Below are 20,001 nucleotides of genomic sequence, written 5' to 3' on the forward strand. Positions count from 1 at the left end.
AACTCTCAACTATGGTAAAGCCGGCGTTGATGAATAGGTGGAAGCCCTCATGTTGTGATGCCGTGATGGGAGAGAAGGTGGCGCAGGCATTGGCAGTCACCTTTCTCTCACCTATATCAGGGGAGTCGAAACACATCTACGAGAGCGGCGATGACTCATTGAAGAACGCCGGCGACGACGGGGCACATTCCTCAAAAAGCCGATGGTGGTGCTCCCTTGATTGCGTCCGGTGGCAACATAGTAGCAGCCTTCGGCATGCGTGCCTCCGAGGTTGAGGCTGACCTGCGCCGCGGCGGCCTGGTTGGCCTCGATGACCTTGCGACGTCTCTTGAGGTTCAACTTGGCGAGGAGCGCTGATGCGCCCTATCCGTAGGGGACGGGGACGGTACCAACTACTTCTATTATGCTCAAAAACATCCGGCAACTTATGAACGCTTGACCCCTATAGATTTATAAGGCGCTATTGAGACCGCACGATGGAGATGCTCTACGAAACCATCATGCATGGTCACTCAAGTCATCCAGTGTGTATGAAAAAGCTCCACCCCGGTGCATCTACGAAGGTACTTATCATAGGAACAGAAGTTTAGGGATGAGAGGGATACGTGCGAAGAGTCGACAACCAATAGTCCGTCCGTCCTTGTGGGTTGTGGCCGTCGGCGTCCGAAGTCGGGATCAATTTCTGCGATTTGGGAGCCGCCCAGGCGAGGCGAAACGGTTGGAGGAGGGCGGCCGTGTGGCCCCCGGTGCAGCCGAAGCGGGCATATGGCCCACGCGTGACGCGGCGCGCCAAGGCAGGAAATTCCGGACCGCACGCCACCCTCACCACGTAGACCGACCCTCGTGATGGTATAATTCCCTTGGCGGGAATGGAATATTCGGAGAGCTACGCCGCCATCGCCCGCCTGGCTATGCGTAGCAGACTGCCCACTAATTCTCGCTTTGCCCTCCTTCTGGCCCACTAATTACAGCAGCTACCCTCCTTGCCCATAACTGCATTGTTTTCCTTGCAATTTTGGAGCAGAAAATGCATCCCAGAAGACGGGCAAGCTGCATCACATGTATCATGAGACGATTAGAGATAGACCGTGTGTGCCACGTATCCTTTCAAAAAGATTTTTCGAAACGTTTCTAATCTGAAGTCAAAAGTGCGCTACAGGAAATTGCAACCGTCCTTTCTGTGTGTGTGTCTGTGTGATAGTTGGAAGTTGGAGCCGTACCTTTCTTCACCATCAGAAGAAAAGTATTGGAGTATGAGTATTCATATCCAACCTTCCTCATCTCAAAAAAGAAAATCCAACCTTCCTGATCGGTTTCGATAAGAGTTTAACACAAGCAAGTAGGGTGCTAATCGAAATCCTAGCTTCTGAAGGCATCGTCAGTAGAATGAACACATGCAGTGCACATTAAGAAGATGCACAAACCTAGTTTTGGATTTCATCATCTCTATATATCAATTGCCTCGTGCTAAACAAGATCGTTGGGGATTTTGATTTCATTCTTGTGTGATTCCCTCGAGCTAAAGAATTGCGGGTCAACTCAACGAGACCACGCGCTGTGGCTCAAGGACTTGTATAATACACCACCAAAGATTCAGTGAGATTGATCGAGTACTATAGTACATAAACGTGCTCCAACTAAAATAGGAGGAATTCCTTGATGAGCACCCACAACAAACAACAAAAAAAGGAGTTCCTTTTCTGATTGGAACCTCGTGGTGCCTGTTACTACTACTCATCAATCAACAAAAAGAAAGAAACACCAAAGAAAAGGGTATTATGGTCCGAGGGCAAAACCGTAAATAACCCTAGAAACTTTGGCTTGCCATCTGAATAAATGCGAGCGAGCCTGCTCGCTCGGACTCCACACGAACCACCCAAAACTCCCGAGAAAAGAACAGGAAACGCAGCCAGGCTCCAAGGGGAAAGAAACGCCTTCCTTCTTCCTTCTTCCTTCCTTCCTTCCCGGCCATCTCCTGCGCGTGCGCATTTCCTGCTAAACCCCAATCAAACCTGCCGCGGCTCGCCGGAAGTCGGCGGAGGACTCTCGCGCCACCGCAGAGGTGCGTTTTTCGTCGCGAATCCCTGTTTCTTCATCTCCGTCTTCCTGCTGATCCTGTTTAGTTTGGCCAATCCGTAAGCTCTGTTTTCTCTCGGATCGTTTGGTTGTTAGTTTGGCCTTGTGTTTTTTTGGGAGGTTTCGATTGGATTGGGCGCAGCGCAGAGGGCTGGGAGTTGGGGGAGGATTTGGTCCGAGGTTTCATGGGGGAGAGAGGGAGGGTAATCTCTCCTATTGTTTTTCTTAATTTGAGGAGGTTTATTAGGTGCCTTGTTATACTGCCTTTGTAGCCGTGGATGGATAGTTCGAATAGTGCTAACTTTTGGATTTGGAATATTGAATAGTTTAGTTACTGTGATGGAGACTCTGAATCTTTTATTCAGGGAGGTTGATGTCAGGCTAGCTTTTTACCTGCATCTACTTGGGAATCTCTATAGCTGTACCTACCTTGCTTAATAAACTCTAAAGTCGAATGGTGGCCACGCATTTGCACTAGATAATAATAGGGCTAGGGGTGAATAAATATTTATTTTTACTTGGTGGAAATTCGCTTTGATTTGTGATGCTGGAGATAAGAATTGTGTGCCATGTGCATGCTCAAACTCACACATGGCATGATCTTGGTTATTATGCGGAACAAGAGCAACAACTCTGTCTGCTTTCAGTGATCTACTGGATGTCCTGTAGTACTTGCCATCATTAAGCTGGGGCTAGCCAATAGGTGGATCAATTCGTTGCCCAAAATGCTTTGAATCATTAGATGCGTCAAACTTGCCCATGTTTGGGTGGGTGCCAACAAAATTGCCCAAATTTGCACTAAGATTAGTGGGTTTAATGTTCCATAAAATGAGTTGGATCATTGGGTGAATCAAATTTCCCCATATTTGCGTGGTAACAAACCCAGTTGCATATGGATTAATGGTTTAAAGTTTTGTTCTGAAGCACAATTGATTATGAATGTTACTAACTATTAAGAGATGTATGTATGCATGGCCTCAATTATCAAGCTTACAAAAATTCAGTAGACTCCATTTGCCCATTGTCTTACATCCTCCTTTGATGCTTTCAGGTGGTGATTCATTCTTGTATTGTATCCGCAAGTGTGCCTCTGCTCTGGCCTCTGGCACTAGCTGCAGTTTAAACACTACCGACAGTCCTGTCATCTCATGGCTCAGCCTCATGAGACAACGAGCAGGAAACCGCCTGGCCTTCGGTTATTCAGAGGTGCCAAGGCATTAAGAAATTACCAGACGCTCGTCTTGGTCCTTACATTCTTGGCATACACTTGCTTCCATATGACTCGGAAGATAACAAGCATTGTCAAGAGTGAGCTCGATCCCCAGACAAGGGCGGGATCTGCGTGGGGAAGATTGCACACACGCAACACTCTCAACGTCGGCTGGTACCCATTTAACACCTCTGATGGTTCCGCTTTGCTTGGTGAGATAGATGTGGCATTCCTTGCGGTGTATTCTCTTGGGATGTTCTTTGCTGGGCATCTTGGTGACCGCATGGACTTAAGGATCGTTCTGACAATTGGCATGATTGGGACTGCCATATTCACTGCCCTCTTTGGTGCTGGATATTGGCTAAATATTCATAGCTTTTACTACTTCCTGGTCTTTCAGATGATTTCTGGCTTATTTCAATCATCTGGGTGGCCTTCGGTTGTTGCAGTTGTTGGCAACTGGTTCGGGAAGAGCAAGAGAGGATTGATTATGGGTATATGGAATGCACATACTTCTATTGGAAACATATCTGGTTCACTGCTTGCTGCAGCTCTGCTTAAGTATGGATGGGGTTGGTCATTTGCCATCCCCAGCTTTATCATGGCTCTTGTTGGGTTGGTGGTCTTCTTTTTCTTGCCAGTTAGTCCTGAGGTAATGGAGATAGAGATTGATGATGGGGAGATAAACTCAGACAAGGATACTGCCAAGGAGCCTCTTTTGGAACCGGGCCAAGAAGTGAAACATAAGGCAATAGGATTTTTAGAAGCATGGAGGATTCCTGGAGTTGCACCTTTTGCTCTCTGCCTCTTCTTCTCCAAGTTGGTTGCGTACACCTTCCTGTATTGGCTACCATTCTACATCAGCCATACACGTAAGTCTTTTTATTCATCTTTCATGTCTATTGACATTGTTTCCTTTGATGCTTCGGCAGAAATTGAGATCCTCCTTTTTTTGTTATAACCGAACCGTGCATCAAATGTTCATTCCTAATAGGCATTCACTTGTTTCAGCTATTGGCAATGAGTACCTCTCCGATGCGATGGCTGGCAGCTTGTCAACAATCTTCGACGTTGGAGGTGTGTTGGGAGGAGTCCTTGCCGGTCACATCTCCGATCGCCTAAATGCACGAGCAATCACTGCTGCAAGCTTCATGTATTGTGCGATACCTGCCCTCTTCTTGTACCGCACATATGGAAGCATGTCCATGACGTGGAACATTTGCCTCATGTTCATCACCGGCATGTTTGTCAATGGCCCTTATGCCCTGATCACAACCGCAGTGTCAGCTGACCTTGGCACTCACAGCTCGTTGAATGGTAATTCTCGGGCACTGGCCACCGTGACAGCAATCATTGATGGGACAGGGTCAGTTGGCGCTGCGATCGGGCCATTGCTGACAGGATACATCTCAACAGAGAGCTGGAGCGCTGTGTTCACAATGTTGATGGCAGCCGCTCTTCTTGCTGGGCTCCTCTTGACACATCTTGTATGTGCTGAGCTAAAAGGAAAGCTCTCCTCCAGTGTGAGCAAGTGCGTAGTTACCTGCTCAGATGAAGTGTAAGCCTCCAGTATAATCTGCTCATGCTCAAGATAAGGTCTGTGCATTGGAAACATTTTTTGTAGTTCCATCGCCTTCTCGATCGTCCATGATGATTTTGAAATAAGCAAATGGATGGGGTTGCTCCACACAAGCCCCAGGAAGGAATGTGTAGCAGAGGATAGAGAAAGTATGTTCAGATTTTTTCCTTCAGATTACAAGATAGGTAAAACACCTCAAAGTATCTGGGCCCACATATAGGTTCTTTTTAGACGCCTTGTAAATACAAATTGGGCAATAAGGCTGGGCCTGTGTTTGCTTGTATGACTACATATTTAAGACTGTACTATGTAATTGTCCAATTAGTTTAGATAGAAGGGGACATCGTCCCTTTATATATACAAGAAAAGATGAGACCTGAGTCTATTTGCTGGCCATGCTTGGTCCCGTTTTGTATGTGTAAATACAGATGTATCATACAAATTGGGCAATAAGGCTGAGGCTGTATTTGCTTGTATGACTGCATATTTAATTTAAGATTGTACTATGTAATTGTCCAATTAGCGTAGATAGAAGGGGTCATCGTCCTTTTATATATACAAGAAAAGTTGAGACCTGAGTCTATTTGCTGGCCATGCTTGGTCCTGTTTTGTATGTGTAAATACATATATATCTTGTTGAGAAGATTGGTAAATTTAAGAGTTGAGGTTTCCATTTATGATAATCTTATTATTCAACCTCTGCATTTTGTTTATCCTGCTGCTATTAAGGATCTTTGGCTCCCAAATCAAAAGGCATGCAATGTAGACTTAGTACTTTCTCTGTTTGCCCCCCATACTGCCAATGCCATTCTCCAAATCCCCATTGAAAATTCAGATGGGTAAGACACTTTGGTGCGGAAACTAACCCCTACAGGTGAATTACATCCAAGAGTGCCTACAAACACTGTTTCAACAATCTCACTTTTCCTGCAAATGAACAGCCTATCCACAGATAGTATCACTTCTCAATCAGGTTTGGCACTTTGGCAGGTTATTTCCATGGCGCCACGAGTACAAACTTTTGCGTGGAGACTCCTTCACAAGTCAATCCCTACAGGTAAATGTGCAAGTAGATTCTCCAAGGATATTAAACCAAACTGTGCTAGGCATGGCTGTGTAGAAGATGAAATGCATCTATTCTTTCTCTACCCATTTTCTAAAGCTGCTTGGTATTGTCATCCTTGGTACATTCAAACTGAAGCTCTTGCTGCATTACACCATACTATTCCTCAATTGATACAGGCCTTGCTCTCTTTGGGCCATCCCCAAATAGATCTTACTAGCCTGTACACTTCCCTTTGGTGTTTGTGGAAAGCAAGGAATGACTATCTCTTTAATAGGAAGCACTCACAGCCTACCCAAGTTTTTGTTGTCTCAAATGTCATTATGCAGGGCTCTAAGCTTGAAGACCGAACCCCACATGACGATCATGATCGTAATAGAGTAGTCAGGTCGCCACAGCTCCATCAATCTGGAACCATGTTCCAACTTCCCTCAGGTCCCCAAGGCGGCGCCATTTCTGTGATGCAGCGTAGAAACTGGAGCAAAACAATGACTCGGCTTCGGCAGGAATTGGTATCTTCGTACAAATGGAGCACAATCAGCACTGCAAGAAGATATATATTTCGGCTATGTCGCCTCCAGCGCTCTCACCTTTGCAAGCTGAAGCTTATGGTCTTGAGTTGGCCACCAAGCTAGCAGAAGTTCTTCAACTCAGAGAACCTCGGTACTACACTAATAGCTCTGTCTTGGCGTCAGCTGCCGCTGCTCGCAACATCACCGAGGCTCCAGGTCACCGGTTGATATGGCCACATCTTGCAAGATTCAGGCAAGCAGCTCCTTCCACGTCAACAGGATTGCTCATCTTCACAGGACTTCAAATGTCAAAGCACATCATCAGGCTAGATTATAGCTACTAAAATACAGACTAGGTCCTTGGTGATCAGATGTCTTTGTTCTCGTACAGGACAGTGCCCATCTAGGGACATCCTCGCTGTGTGTTGCGTGGACCCTTTTAAGCTACTTTCTGTAAAATGTGCTTATATAATAAATCAATCTTTCTGTTCAAAAGAAAAAAGAGTTGAGTTTTCAGGAAAGTGTTGTTCCAAGGGGAAACAATGGTGCGCATTTATCTGTTCATCTGTTTACAGATTTGATAGGAGATAATAATTGAGGTATCTGTTGAACCATATAGCTGGAACCAGCATTTGGGTATCTGTTTCAACAACGATGTTGCTCATCCCCCACGGGCCACGGTTGAGCGATTGCCATTTCTGGGTTATAGGACTAGGACATCCTGACGGAAGAAGTCCTGGAATTCACCGGCTGACCTTCTAATCAGCATGACAACCTGGTCATGATATTCGTAGACAAGAATAACTAATCTTATCTTTGCATTCTGTCCAGTGATAGAATAAAAAATAACAAGAGACTTTTTTCCCGAAATCCTTGAAATAAAAAACCCTGAAAAAAAGAAGAAATTCTACCTCTTTCTATAAGATTTTATGTAAATTGATAAATCATTTAATATAATTGCTATGCTTAGTGTATGACTCGTTATTTTATTTTTTTAAGAAAAAACTTAGTAATTATAGAAAATTAACTACTGACCAACCTATTGTTTCGTATTGTAAAAGGATTCCTCTCAGCGTTTACCTTGTTCTTCGTTGTCCACCAGTTCCAGAGGAGAGAAGTACACAGCAGCTTGGTGCTTGTTTATCGTTGCAGCTCTGCTTCGATCACCGCCTTCGTGTCCAGCCCATGTCAGTCAGATGCCAGTATGCCACTCCTCCAGTTTCAGCTCCCTCCATATCTTGTTAACAGTCCTCGTCCAAACGGTGGCAAACTGTTGCCGCTGTGGGCAATACGCGCGAATCCTGAATTGATTGCCAGTTGAAATGGTGATGGGCAGTGCTGGTTGCAGATCCACCAGCACCAACTCTTTCTAAACTTGGGCATAGTTTGTAACTTTGTATGCGGATTTACCCGAGAACTAGACGATGACTAGTGTAGTAGTAGTAGTATATACATATGCGGTAATGAGAGTCGCTGCTTCTGCTTGGTGCATACAACTGGACTAGCTAGTACTACAACTTACAAATTTACAGACGGATACATACACAACGGGCCATATATATAACATAATTCCATGTCAAGAAGACACAAGAACTCCTTCCCTGCATGGCTGCATAAGGGCGCTCCCTCAAGCGCCTCGACCGCCAAAGCCTCCGCCTCCGCCTACACCTCCCCGTCGACCTCCAGCGCCTCTGATTCCTGCTCCACCATTGAAGCCGGTGTAACCTCCTGCATCACCACTGCCTCCGTCTCCGTGGCTGCGGCGACGCTTAGGCATCTCGTCGCCGCCGCCGTCAGCGCAGCCAAACACGGCGATGGCTACGATCGCCACCGCTGCCACGAACAAGAAAAAGAGACCTGCGACGGTGCCGGCGGGGAAGCCTCTGACCGCGCCGAGGTTCAACGCCCGCACCATCGTATTAGCAGCTCGAGATTCTTGTTCGTGAGCTAGGAGTAGGACGGGTTGGTCGGCTATTATTTGAAGGCCTGAAAACTGTACGTGCAGAAGCTAATTAAGCAGATATGTCAACTATACTGCCCCTTCGCGCCTAAGAAATCTCAGAAGTCTTCGGATCTTGAGTTTACCATACACTCGTCATTGCGTCGCTATACGCAGATATACTTCCACGTGCATACCGAGGGCCGCCCAGTTTATATACAATCTTATCTTGGTAATAATTTGAATTGATCGATTGATGGTGCTTACTTAGTTAGGCGTAGAAGATGGATAGATCGATGTGGCATTGTTCTGTATGCACGTTGAAGATTGTATATGGGCAGTATGGCTATGGCCAGACTGACCGAGTTTGCTGCATATCACGGTCATGATGAATAATCTTGGTGAGTACTAGGAAAAGGTCCGCAAAGATGGGATCTCCCTTTGGAGCAGGAAAAGAACTTGCAGTTATCCTTTTGATGTCCTGGTTATTTTCATGACGACATATGAACATAGTGTATAATATAGATGCAAGTGACTTTTGGCACGATCCCACTTGACACTGTACTGAAAATCCGTATGAATTGAACACATGTTGCAGGATCCCTTGTTACTTCAATAGCTTTAGTGTCTTAGTGACAGCCAAGCTAAAGAGGTACAAGTCTGTTCAAAGCCTTTGAAACAATACATATACCCAGGGGTGTGCAAAACTGAAATCGGTGGAAACAGATTCAAACCGGTTAGTAGAAGAGTTCATTTCCTTCCATAAAGCAAATCTCCACTTCCACTTTAGTGCAAAAAAAGAATGAACTAAGATTCAAGTCAAACTGTGTTTTCCCACAGCCGAGCCACCCTCCACACACTTGCTTGGTTCAGAGTTTTTTTTAACAAGGCAAAAAGACTTCCCATTTTCATTAGTAAAGCAGAAGTACAAAGTTTGACCAGTTTATTATCAGGAAACCAGTCGAAAACCAGTTCAGAGTATATTTTGAGCCTGGGTAGATTAATTATTAGTCTACAACCACTTGGACAGTCAAAATATTACCATGTACTAGGGAAAATAATGACTAGATCTTCCACGGACTGGAACAGCACATTACTGTGAGACAAATCATATTAATCTTTCCAAATGGCACACACACATTCAACTATAGACCAACAATTTCACAGCTACAATGTGAACTGTGAACAAAAACAATTAATGCATATTCCAAGTTAAGGCGTCAGCATAGCGCACAACCCACCAATGAAATTAACAACAAAAGAAGCTTAAACTAGCTTAACATTTCACACATGCACTCCTATATTGACAAAACAGAAAGGAGAACTTGTGGAAGACATTTGATTTCCAATCATCTTTTCAAGTTCCCAAACATGACTAGCATGAACTGAGTCCAGTTCCCCTCGATAAGGCCAAGTCATACGGACTGAAAGAATTATGACTTCATCATATAGCCCAGGAAGATCCCGATCAAAGCTACAATTATGACAATTACAAAGGAAAACCCTCCACGCCTCTTGCTGACCTCCCGTCTCATCATATCCTGCCATGTGAACAAAAGGTAAAGTCAGCAAATAAGAATCATTTCTTAAGCTTAAGTGCCATAATAGTACGTATATGATGCCTATATTTTAGGTAGGCTTCACTGTATACAATTATACAGTCTGACAACATGAGGTTCATCTCGTTGTCTATTGGATTAATCAATGCATCACTATTTCCTTTATTTGCCATGCTCAAGTTCTCAAAGAATCATTCATATTACCATGCAGAGATCTAAAATGCCATAACTTCTTCGTTGGGCGAAGCTATTTTTACTGCCAAGAGTTACAACACGAGTTCATGAATTCATATTCATGTTATAAGATTGCTCTAAAAGCCGTGTGTCTCTCAGCTTTCTAGGCAGTGGTTAGTTCAAGTTCCATGCATTTTCATCGACTCAGTTCATCATCACTAACACGGATTTTCAGGGTTGAAAGTACTTATAGTGATCTTTAATATGGACATCAATGGTGGTTTCAAAGAAGTACTAGTGAGGCTTTGGGTGGCTCTCAGCGCAGCCATGTCTTAAAAGATCAAGGACAACAAATACCAAAATTGCCAAAATTACAAATCTGTATACAATATTAATCTAAATAACAAAGACAGGATCCAGTTTCAGATTGAAATGCAGAACAAATAATTATTAAACAATAGATAAAGCAGCACATGAAGTTCGAGTGTCTGGAAGAAATTTGAATATGATTTTAATCTTCATAATAGAAAACATAAATTGAGAAGGAACCGACCATTGTACAACGTAACTACTATCACATGCTGAGGTAGCAAAACAAAATACAGAACAAACAACTGTTCATTATGCAGATTCCCTAAATGTAATTTTCTTACAAAATTGTGTTCTAGAAGTTTTTTTCATCTTTCCAGCTTTAGCATGGGAATAACAACTTAAAACAATTTGATAATGTGGAACGTTTCCTTTTATTTGCAGTTTCTACTTTGGAGTTTTTGTATTCACTAATATGAATATAAAAATGTATACGAGTACATCCACTACTACAAATGTTCCTTAATGTAGAAAGCACAACGTGTGACTTTTGGGCTTCATGAAAGTGCCATATTGCTGCTTTATATTTTGTAGTAATAACTCTGTTAGTTCAGTCCTCAAGTCAAAATGTTCAATCATTCATAAACAAAACAAAAAAAAAAGTAGAATTGTTTTACAACATAAAATAGTACACAGAAGAAAGAAAACTAAAACATTCACAGAAAATTTCAAATTGTATCTCTCTTTTTACACCAATTTAATTTATACTATTCAATTTCATATTATGGTAGATATTTGGATTTCCTTTTCCTGTAATGTATTTGACACCCCAAAATGGTAGCATCTAGTAGGTGGCCAGTGTCACAATACAATAATACTTTCACTACATAGCCAGAATACAATTAGCTACAAAGATAATAAGTGATACTGTACTCACAAGTTCCTGTCTAATTTTATGGTTCTGTTGAATTGCAGAGTTCTTTTCTTCGGTCAACTTGGAGATCAAAGCTCCAGCCTGAAGAAAAAACTTGAGAACATAAGATATTGTATACCACTAGATATTGAATAGCATTGCCATTACCCAAAAAGAAAAAAGAAATAAAGAAGAGCTAAACCACAGGAAGAGGCAACAAAATAGCACGACACTTCGTCATAATACAAGATGCCAGTTATCAGGTAAAAATATACCATAGAAGGCAACTTTTTTAGGTAGATAAAGAAAACTATGACCTAACCAAATCACCGATGAGCTTATTATGAAGTCACATCGTACAGAGAATGATAGTAGCTGACCTCTAAAGATTTTTCTTGAGGCTCAATGCGCTCTCGCAGTGCCTGCAATGATTACAGATTCAAGTAAATTCCCCTGTCAGTGAGAGAAAAACTGCTAAAATTATGGGTGTAAGTTCCACAAGCATGAAACTCACTCTAGTGAATCCCCCAGCAGGACCATCTCCATTTTCTGATTCACCCCTAGACGGGGAACCTTCTTCAGATTCTTCAGGAACCGGAGATGGTGGCTGTGGAGGAGAGACATAGGTGACTCGCAATTTCACCTCTTCAACCTTATTCCCAGATTCTTTTGTAAACTGCCAAGCCATCAAACACCACAATCAAACAATTCAATGAAGGTGTACCACCAAAGTTAATTGAGAAAAAGTACTGAAACATAGAATTTTCAGCTCCATAATTAATCCATCAACTGATGGCTTGACTCACATATGTTATGCCTCATTTGATTCATAAAGAAACATATTAAGAGAGAAACATTACCATCTCTCCCGTGACATCCTTGACATTTATGCCAGAGGGCGCGATGACACTCTGGACTAGGAACTTATCTTTGCACTGCATGTCAGGCGGGTTCTCCCGCTGTGCTTGCATTGTCACTGCAACAATACAGATACACACACATGTCACAAAAAGTGGATGAGTTGATCCTATCAAGAAAACCAGTAGAGCAAAGTCTAGAAGTCACAAACCAACAACATCGCAGGTTGATCGTGGCAACACAACCCCTGTATTGGGCCGCACCGAGTACTTCTTTGGGCTCGTAGTTTTAACCTGAAACAACAAAGAGAACAGGAAATATAAATCACAAAACAACATCTTTGAATCCAGATCTCTGGTCAATATAGTGATTTCAGTATCTTGAGGCAATTACACACCAGATGGTTTCACTTTTAACCGATCGAATGGCAAGTAAAACAACGAAATAACTTAGTTAAGAAAAGTGCAATTTCGAATAAAACTATCCCAAGAGTTACAGCAGTGGTCGCATGTTGACAGAAATTAACCATTTCATACAAATGATGATTAGGATGCACTAGTTGGTATAGTACCATATGCCCACAGCACAATCCCCTCCAAGGTGCATGCCATCAGTTCTAGAGTTTAGACAATCAAGTAACAGAGAATTGTACATCAAACCATATGGGAACACAGCCGCACATAAAGAAACAGTTCAAAACTTGTCTAAGCTAGATAAACCAGCGAACACAAATAAGATTTCAAATTCCAACAGGCACATAAACATTCAGTTATTAGGCATGGCGACATGGAGCATCTAGATCACATTTTTCAATCACTATCAAGTCAAATCCTCGTATCACGGAATCAAAATTTCGATGAGTAACACCTGTGGCATATAGATGCATGATATACCACATCGAAACGTACAACGCATGAAGGCGCCCCTAGAACTGCTCCAGTTCTAGGTTCCAGATGATTCCGTACGGACCAAAAAATCAGCCAGAGATTTCTAGAGAGGACAGACGAACCTTGAAGGCGATGTAGTCGTCGCTGAGATTCGACAGCTGCATGGAGCACGAGATCTGCTTCTTCAACTCAACTGGTCAACAAAAACAACAGACCAAGATTACGGACCAATCAATCCACGCGGGTAGAAGGAGAACCAAAAAGTAGAGATCTTTTTCGCGAAGGGAGGGGGGGATAACGGGAGGTGCGGTAAGGGGACATACAGGGGAAGCGCAGCTCGATGGGATCGATGCGGAGGAGCTCGCCGGCGGGAGCTGGTCCGGGGGAGGCCATTGACGGAGTGGGAGAGGCAAAGGGGAGATCTCGGGCGATGGGTGCGAAGACGAGAGGTGGTGGAGGGGCGAGAAAAAAAGAAGAAACGTGGAAATAAGGAAGAGAAATACTGTTTTGGCTCTCGTTTCTCTTCCAGCTTGTCTTCGTAATTGCGTGCGGCCAAACTAGCCAAAGCACCTTTGATACTCTCTCTTACACACCAATATTACATGGAAAAAAGATGTTTCTCAGGACATGGCCAATGCATAGCCCTATGGGTGTTGCGTCACAGCTTTATCTTGGTTCGGGTGGTCCAAATTAGGTTCGGATAAGGAGGCAGCCTCTTCATCAGGAGGCAACCTCTTCAGCCATAAAGTGAAAACTGAGTGGAAATGTGAGAGAGAAAGAGAAAAACCAAATCAGCTTTTGAGAGAAAGACATATTAATGGGACCACAACATGGATGCATATGTCAAAAGTTTTATCCAAACCTAGTTGGACAACTGCCTCCATTGCTCATGCCCTCAAACGGCAGAAACTACAGCCGGTTTAGAGCAACTCCTAGGTCAGGGTGGGCGTTCGGTTTAAACCGAAATTTCCGTTCGGTATTTTCGATGTTTAAACAAATTGGTTTCCAGAACTGACAACCGAATTAGCATCTAAAATTCAGCAAACCGGCAATACTGTTAACCGATGCATTCGGTTCGGTTTTCGGTATAAACCGAATAGGAGAATAACCTAAGGCATGAGGCAGGTGCATCAACATTTTCAAACACAGATCTAAAATAATTGATAGCAAAATGACCCAAAATAAGAACTTTTGCAACACACTGCAACTTGCAAGGAATAGTAAAATCTGACAGCATATATTGACTATAGTTAACACACTTGACAATTGACAGTTGAGACTTGAGTGACGCATACATAGAATTAGAATATATATATGTAACTGAAAAAAGCTTGACACTTGACACGTGACAGACGCATACGCATATATATACAATCCACTGAGGCAGCTCATAGTTGACACTTTACAAGTTGACAGTAGCAACACCACCAACAATCGCAAGCAGTAGCAAATGGAATAGTAGCATGAGGCTACTAGCATCAACAGTCAGCATTCAGCAAGCATGTCCAACAAACCAGCGGCGAGAAAGCACCATGCAACCATCTTTCTTCCATTTACCAAGCACCATGAAGCATTCCTTCACTATGAAAATATCGAGAGGTGTGCAAAACATTAGGAAATGACAAACTGATAGTGTGCACCCTGAGTTGTATACAACATGAGTACATGAGCAAAAATATTAACTATGGACAGGGAACTCACCAAGTTTAAGCTGAACAGGTATTGCGAGCTTGTGATGCCTGCGACTTGGCACAAACAAGAACTTGAACCATGAATGGAGTAAGCGAGGTCCTAAAATCATCTAGAACACGTCCACCTGTGCTAAATGTCGATTCTGATGCAACCGTTGATACCGGGATTGCTAAGACATCATGAGACAATCTTGCTAATATTGAAATCTAGATGCATTTAACTTCCACCATGCTAGAATATCAAACTTGATGTTGTCCTCTTCATTCTCTTCCATAAGGTATTACATCAACTCTTAACTTCTTAGCGATCCGAGATTGCATCCTTCTTCCTTCTCTTTTTTGATGTTCATGACACTGAGAGTCACCTACATTAGTTGCAACACTTGGAGCATAGATAGCTTTGTACTCTTCAAACAAAGCTTTTAAACAAGCATTCACTGCCTCCCAAACTTTTGGTCCATTCACCTCACCAAACATCTCGCCAATTACTAACTTTGTGTAATTTGAGAACTTGAATCTTGGATCAAGAGCGGAAGCAACAAAGATAAGCAAGTTCATGTTCTCCTCTTCCTTTTTCTTCGCCTTCGCCTTTGCTTTCCCCTTTCCCTTTTCTTTCTCATTCTCATTCTCAACCTCCTTCACATGCCAACGTCCCCAATACTTGTCATACTTATCTTGCATTCTCTTCGCCATTGCCTTGCGCAAAGAATCATTAGTGTCAGCCCATTCTTGCAGCAACACATTCACTTCACCAATATCATGAAAGAATTAATTAGGTGTCACACGGAGTGTGGAGGAAACACTAAGAGTGAGATCATAAAACATTTTCCCAATCAGAGTTCCAGGACCATTCTCACTATTTAAATCAAGTACATAGTGTGGGTCTTCTTCCTCATACCTTGTAAATACTCGTTCATACTCAATGGCAGTTTTTCAACATGAGATATGTGGAATTCCATCTAGTGCATATATCTAAGTTCAAGAATGTTTCACTGTCCACCTTCTCCAAATCAGCTAGTTGCTTAAATTTGGTTCTCCTATTTGTCCCATTTCTTACAAACCTAACAGCAGCACGCACACGCTTCACTGAATCATCCAACTCTTTTAGACCATCTTGAACAATCAAATTTATTATATGGGTAGCACATCTCATGTGCAAATAATTACCTTCAGCAATGCTAGTTTTTGATTTGTTCAACTTCTTCAGCATGTAACTAATATCGCCATCACTGGAGCTAGCATTATGAACTGTTGTTGTCATAACCTTCTCTATGCCCCACTCCATCAAACATTGATCTAAGTTTTTCCCAATGGCATCTCCCTTATGACCTTTTACCATGCAAAAACTAATAATCTTCTTGTGCGATTTCCAATCGCCATCAATAAAATGTGCCGTGATTGTCATATAACCATCTTGTTGTTGAGATGTCCAGCAATCAGTAGTGAGACAAGCCCTTTGGCAAGATTGTTTCATAAAAAGTTTGTTTCTCTTCAAAGTAAATACACACTGCATCCCTAGTTGTCGTTCTTGCATGGGTATATTGCCCCTATGTGTGGTTTTGGTAAGTAATGATAACCCCTATGGACTAATGTTTTCATTGAGTTTATATGAAGGAATATTCCATAGGTATTACTTGTATCCCATGTGTTGGATTCAAGTATGAATGCCATGAAGATAAAGATATACCTTGTGTACTGGCATCAAGATCATCGATTTGAAGATATATATGTGATATGATCAAGAAGAAGAAATGAAGATGGAGTTCTTATGTGGAACTCAATATTAGCCATGCTCTAGCTTATGTGATAAGCAATGAATGATCAAGATCTTGAGTGCTTGATTCCAAGTGAAGAATTCAAGTTATGGCTCTAAGTCAGTGTCATGATAGTCTCATAATTTGAGCTATGGTTGACTAAGATTTAGAGCATGCAAACAAATGAAGAATTCTATATACACCTCAAGATAGTATGATATAGCATGAGAATATACAAGGTTGACCAATACAAAGAGTGGAGAACCCCAAGTTTGGTCAACACATGAAGCATGAAGAATGTGCCACATGAAGTCATGTGGTATGGTAAACCTTGTCAATTATGCTTTATGAACTAACTCATCATATATGTGCCCTTGTGTTGTCTATATGGGTTAGGTATCTTTTCATGGGCATGCATCAAAAGTGAGATCGCATATAGTTCATGAGAGGATGGCATCAAGTGGTGATCGCCATCAAGGTTGAGTTGGGCAAGTTCAAGTCGAGCATCTCAAGAGGATCATATGCTTGAAGCTTGTCGTCCATTTGGTGATGATGGATATGTGAAGATGTGCATCAATGAAGCTATCCCATCATGGTGTATGGGGGAGCATTTGTGAGTCTTCACGAAACAACAATGATCAAGTGAGGCATTCCTGCTTGAGTGGAGCTTGAAGAATGATCGTCAAGATCAAGCGGGATGCGCTAGGCAAAGGTATGTCCTTGCTAGGTTTTCCTTTTACCGGTCTCAAGGTGATTGTTGGGAGAGCGGATTATAGGATAGATAGCCGCACTATCAAGAGGGGCTTTCGGTTGGGTAACTTGATCGCATCGTCTTAGGGAGCTCAATCTTTTGCATACTTTGCATATCCCTATTGCTTATTGGTGTTTCTCTGTGTGAGGTTCTTGAGCTTCTTGCTAGCTTTACAACAAGCCCAAGTTCATCGAAAAAGGAATCCGCATGCATCTTCTATTGCGTTTTCAAGTTTGGACGTCTTCACCGTTTCTTGACGGTGGGAGACTCCCTCTCTAGAATCATCTAAAAATATCCTCTGAGGAGTCTCCATATTTCCAGTTTTTGTTGGGGTTCTATTTGTTGTTATATTTCCAACAAAATTGGTTTCATGTCAATCGGAGTCAGGGAGCATTTTCTGTTTAAAAGAAAAAGAAAAGGTTTTCCAGGGGTCCCGAAATCCGGTCTCTGGCCCGGCCTGCCGAGTGCTGTTGCCGGTCAGTCCGGCACACAGCCCGGCATGTCGAGTGCTGCTGTCGGGCGAGTCGGCATCTGGCTCGGTCCACCGGGTATGGTGCCGATAGGCCCAGCCTCCTAGTCAGCCCGGCCTCTGGCCCGGTCTATCGAGTGCTGCTGCCGGGTAGCTCGGCCTCTGGCCCGGCCTGCTGGGTAGGCTGCCGAAATTCCCGGCACCTGGTCCGGCCCTGCCGAGCTGTATGCCGGGTTGCTCGACTTTGCCTCAAATGGCTAGTTTTCTCAGCCCAACTTTTCCCCAACGGTAAGATTTCGGCTTGGGCAATAAATAGCCCTTCTTCCACCTTGGGCTAAATAAGTTCTTCCACTCTCTCTCCCCCATTGTTGTCTTCAAAGAACTTACCATATCTCTTGTTTCCCCCCCCCCCATGATTCTTGCTCATTCTTGAGGGATCTAAGAGAGGAGATCTAGATCTACAACTCCACCAATCCATTCCTCCTCTTTGTGAGGGGAACTCTTGGGATCTAGATCTTGGAGTCATTTGTTGATTTCCTCTTTGTTCTTCCTCTCTAATCTCATCCTAGCATTTGTTGCTTTGGTGAGATTTGAGTGTGAAGGATTTGAACACCTTTGGTGCTCTTGCTTTGTATCATTGCATAGTGTTGAGCTCTCCACCACGATTAGTTCGAGTGAGAGACTGTGAGCTTGTTACTCTTGGAGGGAGACCTCCTAGTTGGCTTGGAGGTTGGTGCTTCGGTGATCTCTTGAAGGAAGATTGTGAAGAGACCCGGGCTTCTCCTTCGTGGAGCTTGTGAAGTGGTTTTGGAGCTTGCCATCTCCGGAGTGGAGGAAAAGCTAACCATAAGGAAAGGGCCATTATCCTTCGTGGGTTTGGCTCGGAGAAGAAGGTGAGCCTTCGTGGCGTTGGGAAATCCTTTGTGGGATCCCCACCTGTCCAAACGTGACGTACCTTCTTACAAAGGAAGGGAACATGGAAATACATCTTCGTCTCCGCGTGCCTCAGTTATTTCTATACCCGAGTTTACTTTCCTTGTGATATCCATCGAGCTTGAAGTATCTATTATATCTTGATATCACTTTTTGTTCATATATATTGTGCCTATCTTGCTTAGCTCTAGTTCTTGTTGTTGCACTTAGTTGAGCCTAGCTTATTTAGGATTTGTGCTTGTGTAATAAATGTTAGTTTAATTCTGCATTCTTACAAACCAAATCCGTAACAGTTTTTAAATGCCCATTCACCCCCCCTCTAGGCGACATCTCTTCATTTCAGTTCTTCTAGATGGCATAGAAAAACGCGGACATGCTATTGACATTAATTTTCTGAAACCTGACTTTTCAGAAGTTGCAAAGGGAAGCTCGTCTTCTATAATCATTTCAGCAATAGCTTTCCGTAAGGATCAAATTTTCTTACTAAAGAACTTTCCCCTTGGCTAACTTGCAAAATACTTTGATTCGCATTTTTCTTGTTGTGAGGATTAAACTTGCAAGTGCTAAAATGACTTCTCAAAGCAAATGTAAAATAGGGCAACTCCAGTCCTAGGGCACCAAATTCGGATCAATTTCAGATGATGCAAAATAGGGCATAGGTGAAATTTCAGATGGTGTAAAATAGGGCATAAGCACCATTATTTCGTACGACCTTCGAAAACATTGCCACATTTCAAATGTAATTTGACTTCCACAAATGGTTGGGTAGTTCGAAACATTTTCATTATGATAGTACGATGCATAGAAATTTTGAGACTTCGATTTGGACACTAGATAGACACTTCGACACTAGATAAACATCATCGACCTCGAGACTAGATAAACATCACCGATCTCAACATTTCGACACACCTAGAGGTCATCCCATAAATCAGCGTCATCATCGGAGGATTGGGAAAGTGACTCCCAAAATGTGTCGTCCATCTCCAACTCAGATGGCTCGACGGTGATGGTGGAGGGGCCGGCCTCCCCACGGGATGTCGAAGCTCCACCTACGGCAGCTTGCATAGTTGTATCCCTCTTGACGTATAAGTCAGGACCCACCTATACGAGCTTCGGGTGTGCTTTGCAGACCTTCACCATGGCTGCATCATTTGCCTGGCATATGCTCAGCCACAGGTATGCACGGCGATGCTTCAGCTCCTCCGCACGTGCCATTAGGCGGAACGCAGGGCCGAGGAACTTGGCCTTCCGTATATTCTCTACCTCCAGGAAGTTTAGCTCACCGCAGGGGCGACCGAATCGCCACACCAACGCATCGTAC

At 43.2% G+C, this 20,001-nt stretch overlaps 2 protein-coding genes across 2 annotated transcripts; one reads left to right on the plus strand and one right to left on the minus strand.

Moving 5' to 3' along the window:
* Positions 1-1,880: 1,880 nt before the first annotated feature.
* LOC124687275 (putative glycerol-3-phosphate transporter 1) lies at positions 1,881-5,245 on the plus strand. Its single transcript, XM_047221070.1, has 3 exons — positions 1,881-2,062; positions 3,128-4,158; positions 4,298-5,245. Exons 2-3 carry the CDS (start codon positions 3,225-3,227, stop codon positions 4,846-4,848), a joined length of 1,485 nt encoding a protein of 494 aa, XP_047077026.1. The 5' UTR covers positions 1,881-2,062; positions 3,128-3,224; the 3' UTR covers positions 4,849-5,245.
* Positions 5,246-9,472: 4,227 nt separating this feature from the next.
* LOC124687285 (vesicle-associated protein 1-2-like) lies at positions 9,473-13,589 on the minus strand. The gene is made up of 8 exons (XM_047221079.1): positions 13,403-13,589; positions 13,202-13,272; positions 12,404-12,485; positions 12,195-12,310; positions 11,849-12,010; positions 11,715-11,756; positions 11,359-11,436; positions 9,473-9,920 (listed from the first exon to the last, which is right to left on the minus strand). Exons 1-8 carry the CDS (start codon positions 13,470-13,472, stop codon positions 9,813-9,815), a joined length of 729 nt encoding a protein of 242 aa, XP_047077035.1. The 5' UTR covers positions 13,473-13,589; the 3' UTR covers positions 9,473-9,812.
* Between the last annotated feature and the right edge of the window lie 6,412 nt (positions 13,590-20,001).

The sequence above is a fragment of the Lolium rigidum genome, chromosome 1 (genome assembly GCF_022539505.1).
Source record: "Lolium rigidum isolate FL_2022 chromosome 1, APGP_CSIRO_Lrig_0.1, whole genome shotgun sequence".
In the NCBI taxonomy this organism is placed as follows: domain Eukaryota; kingdom Viridiplantae; phylum Streptophyta; class Magnoliopsida; order Poales; family Poaceae; genus Lolium; species Lolium rigidum.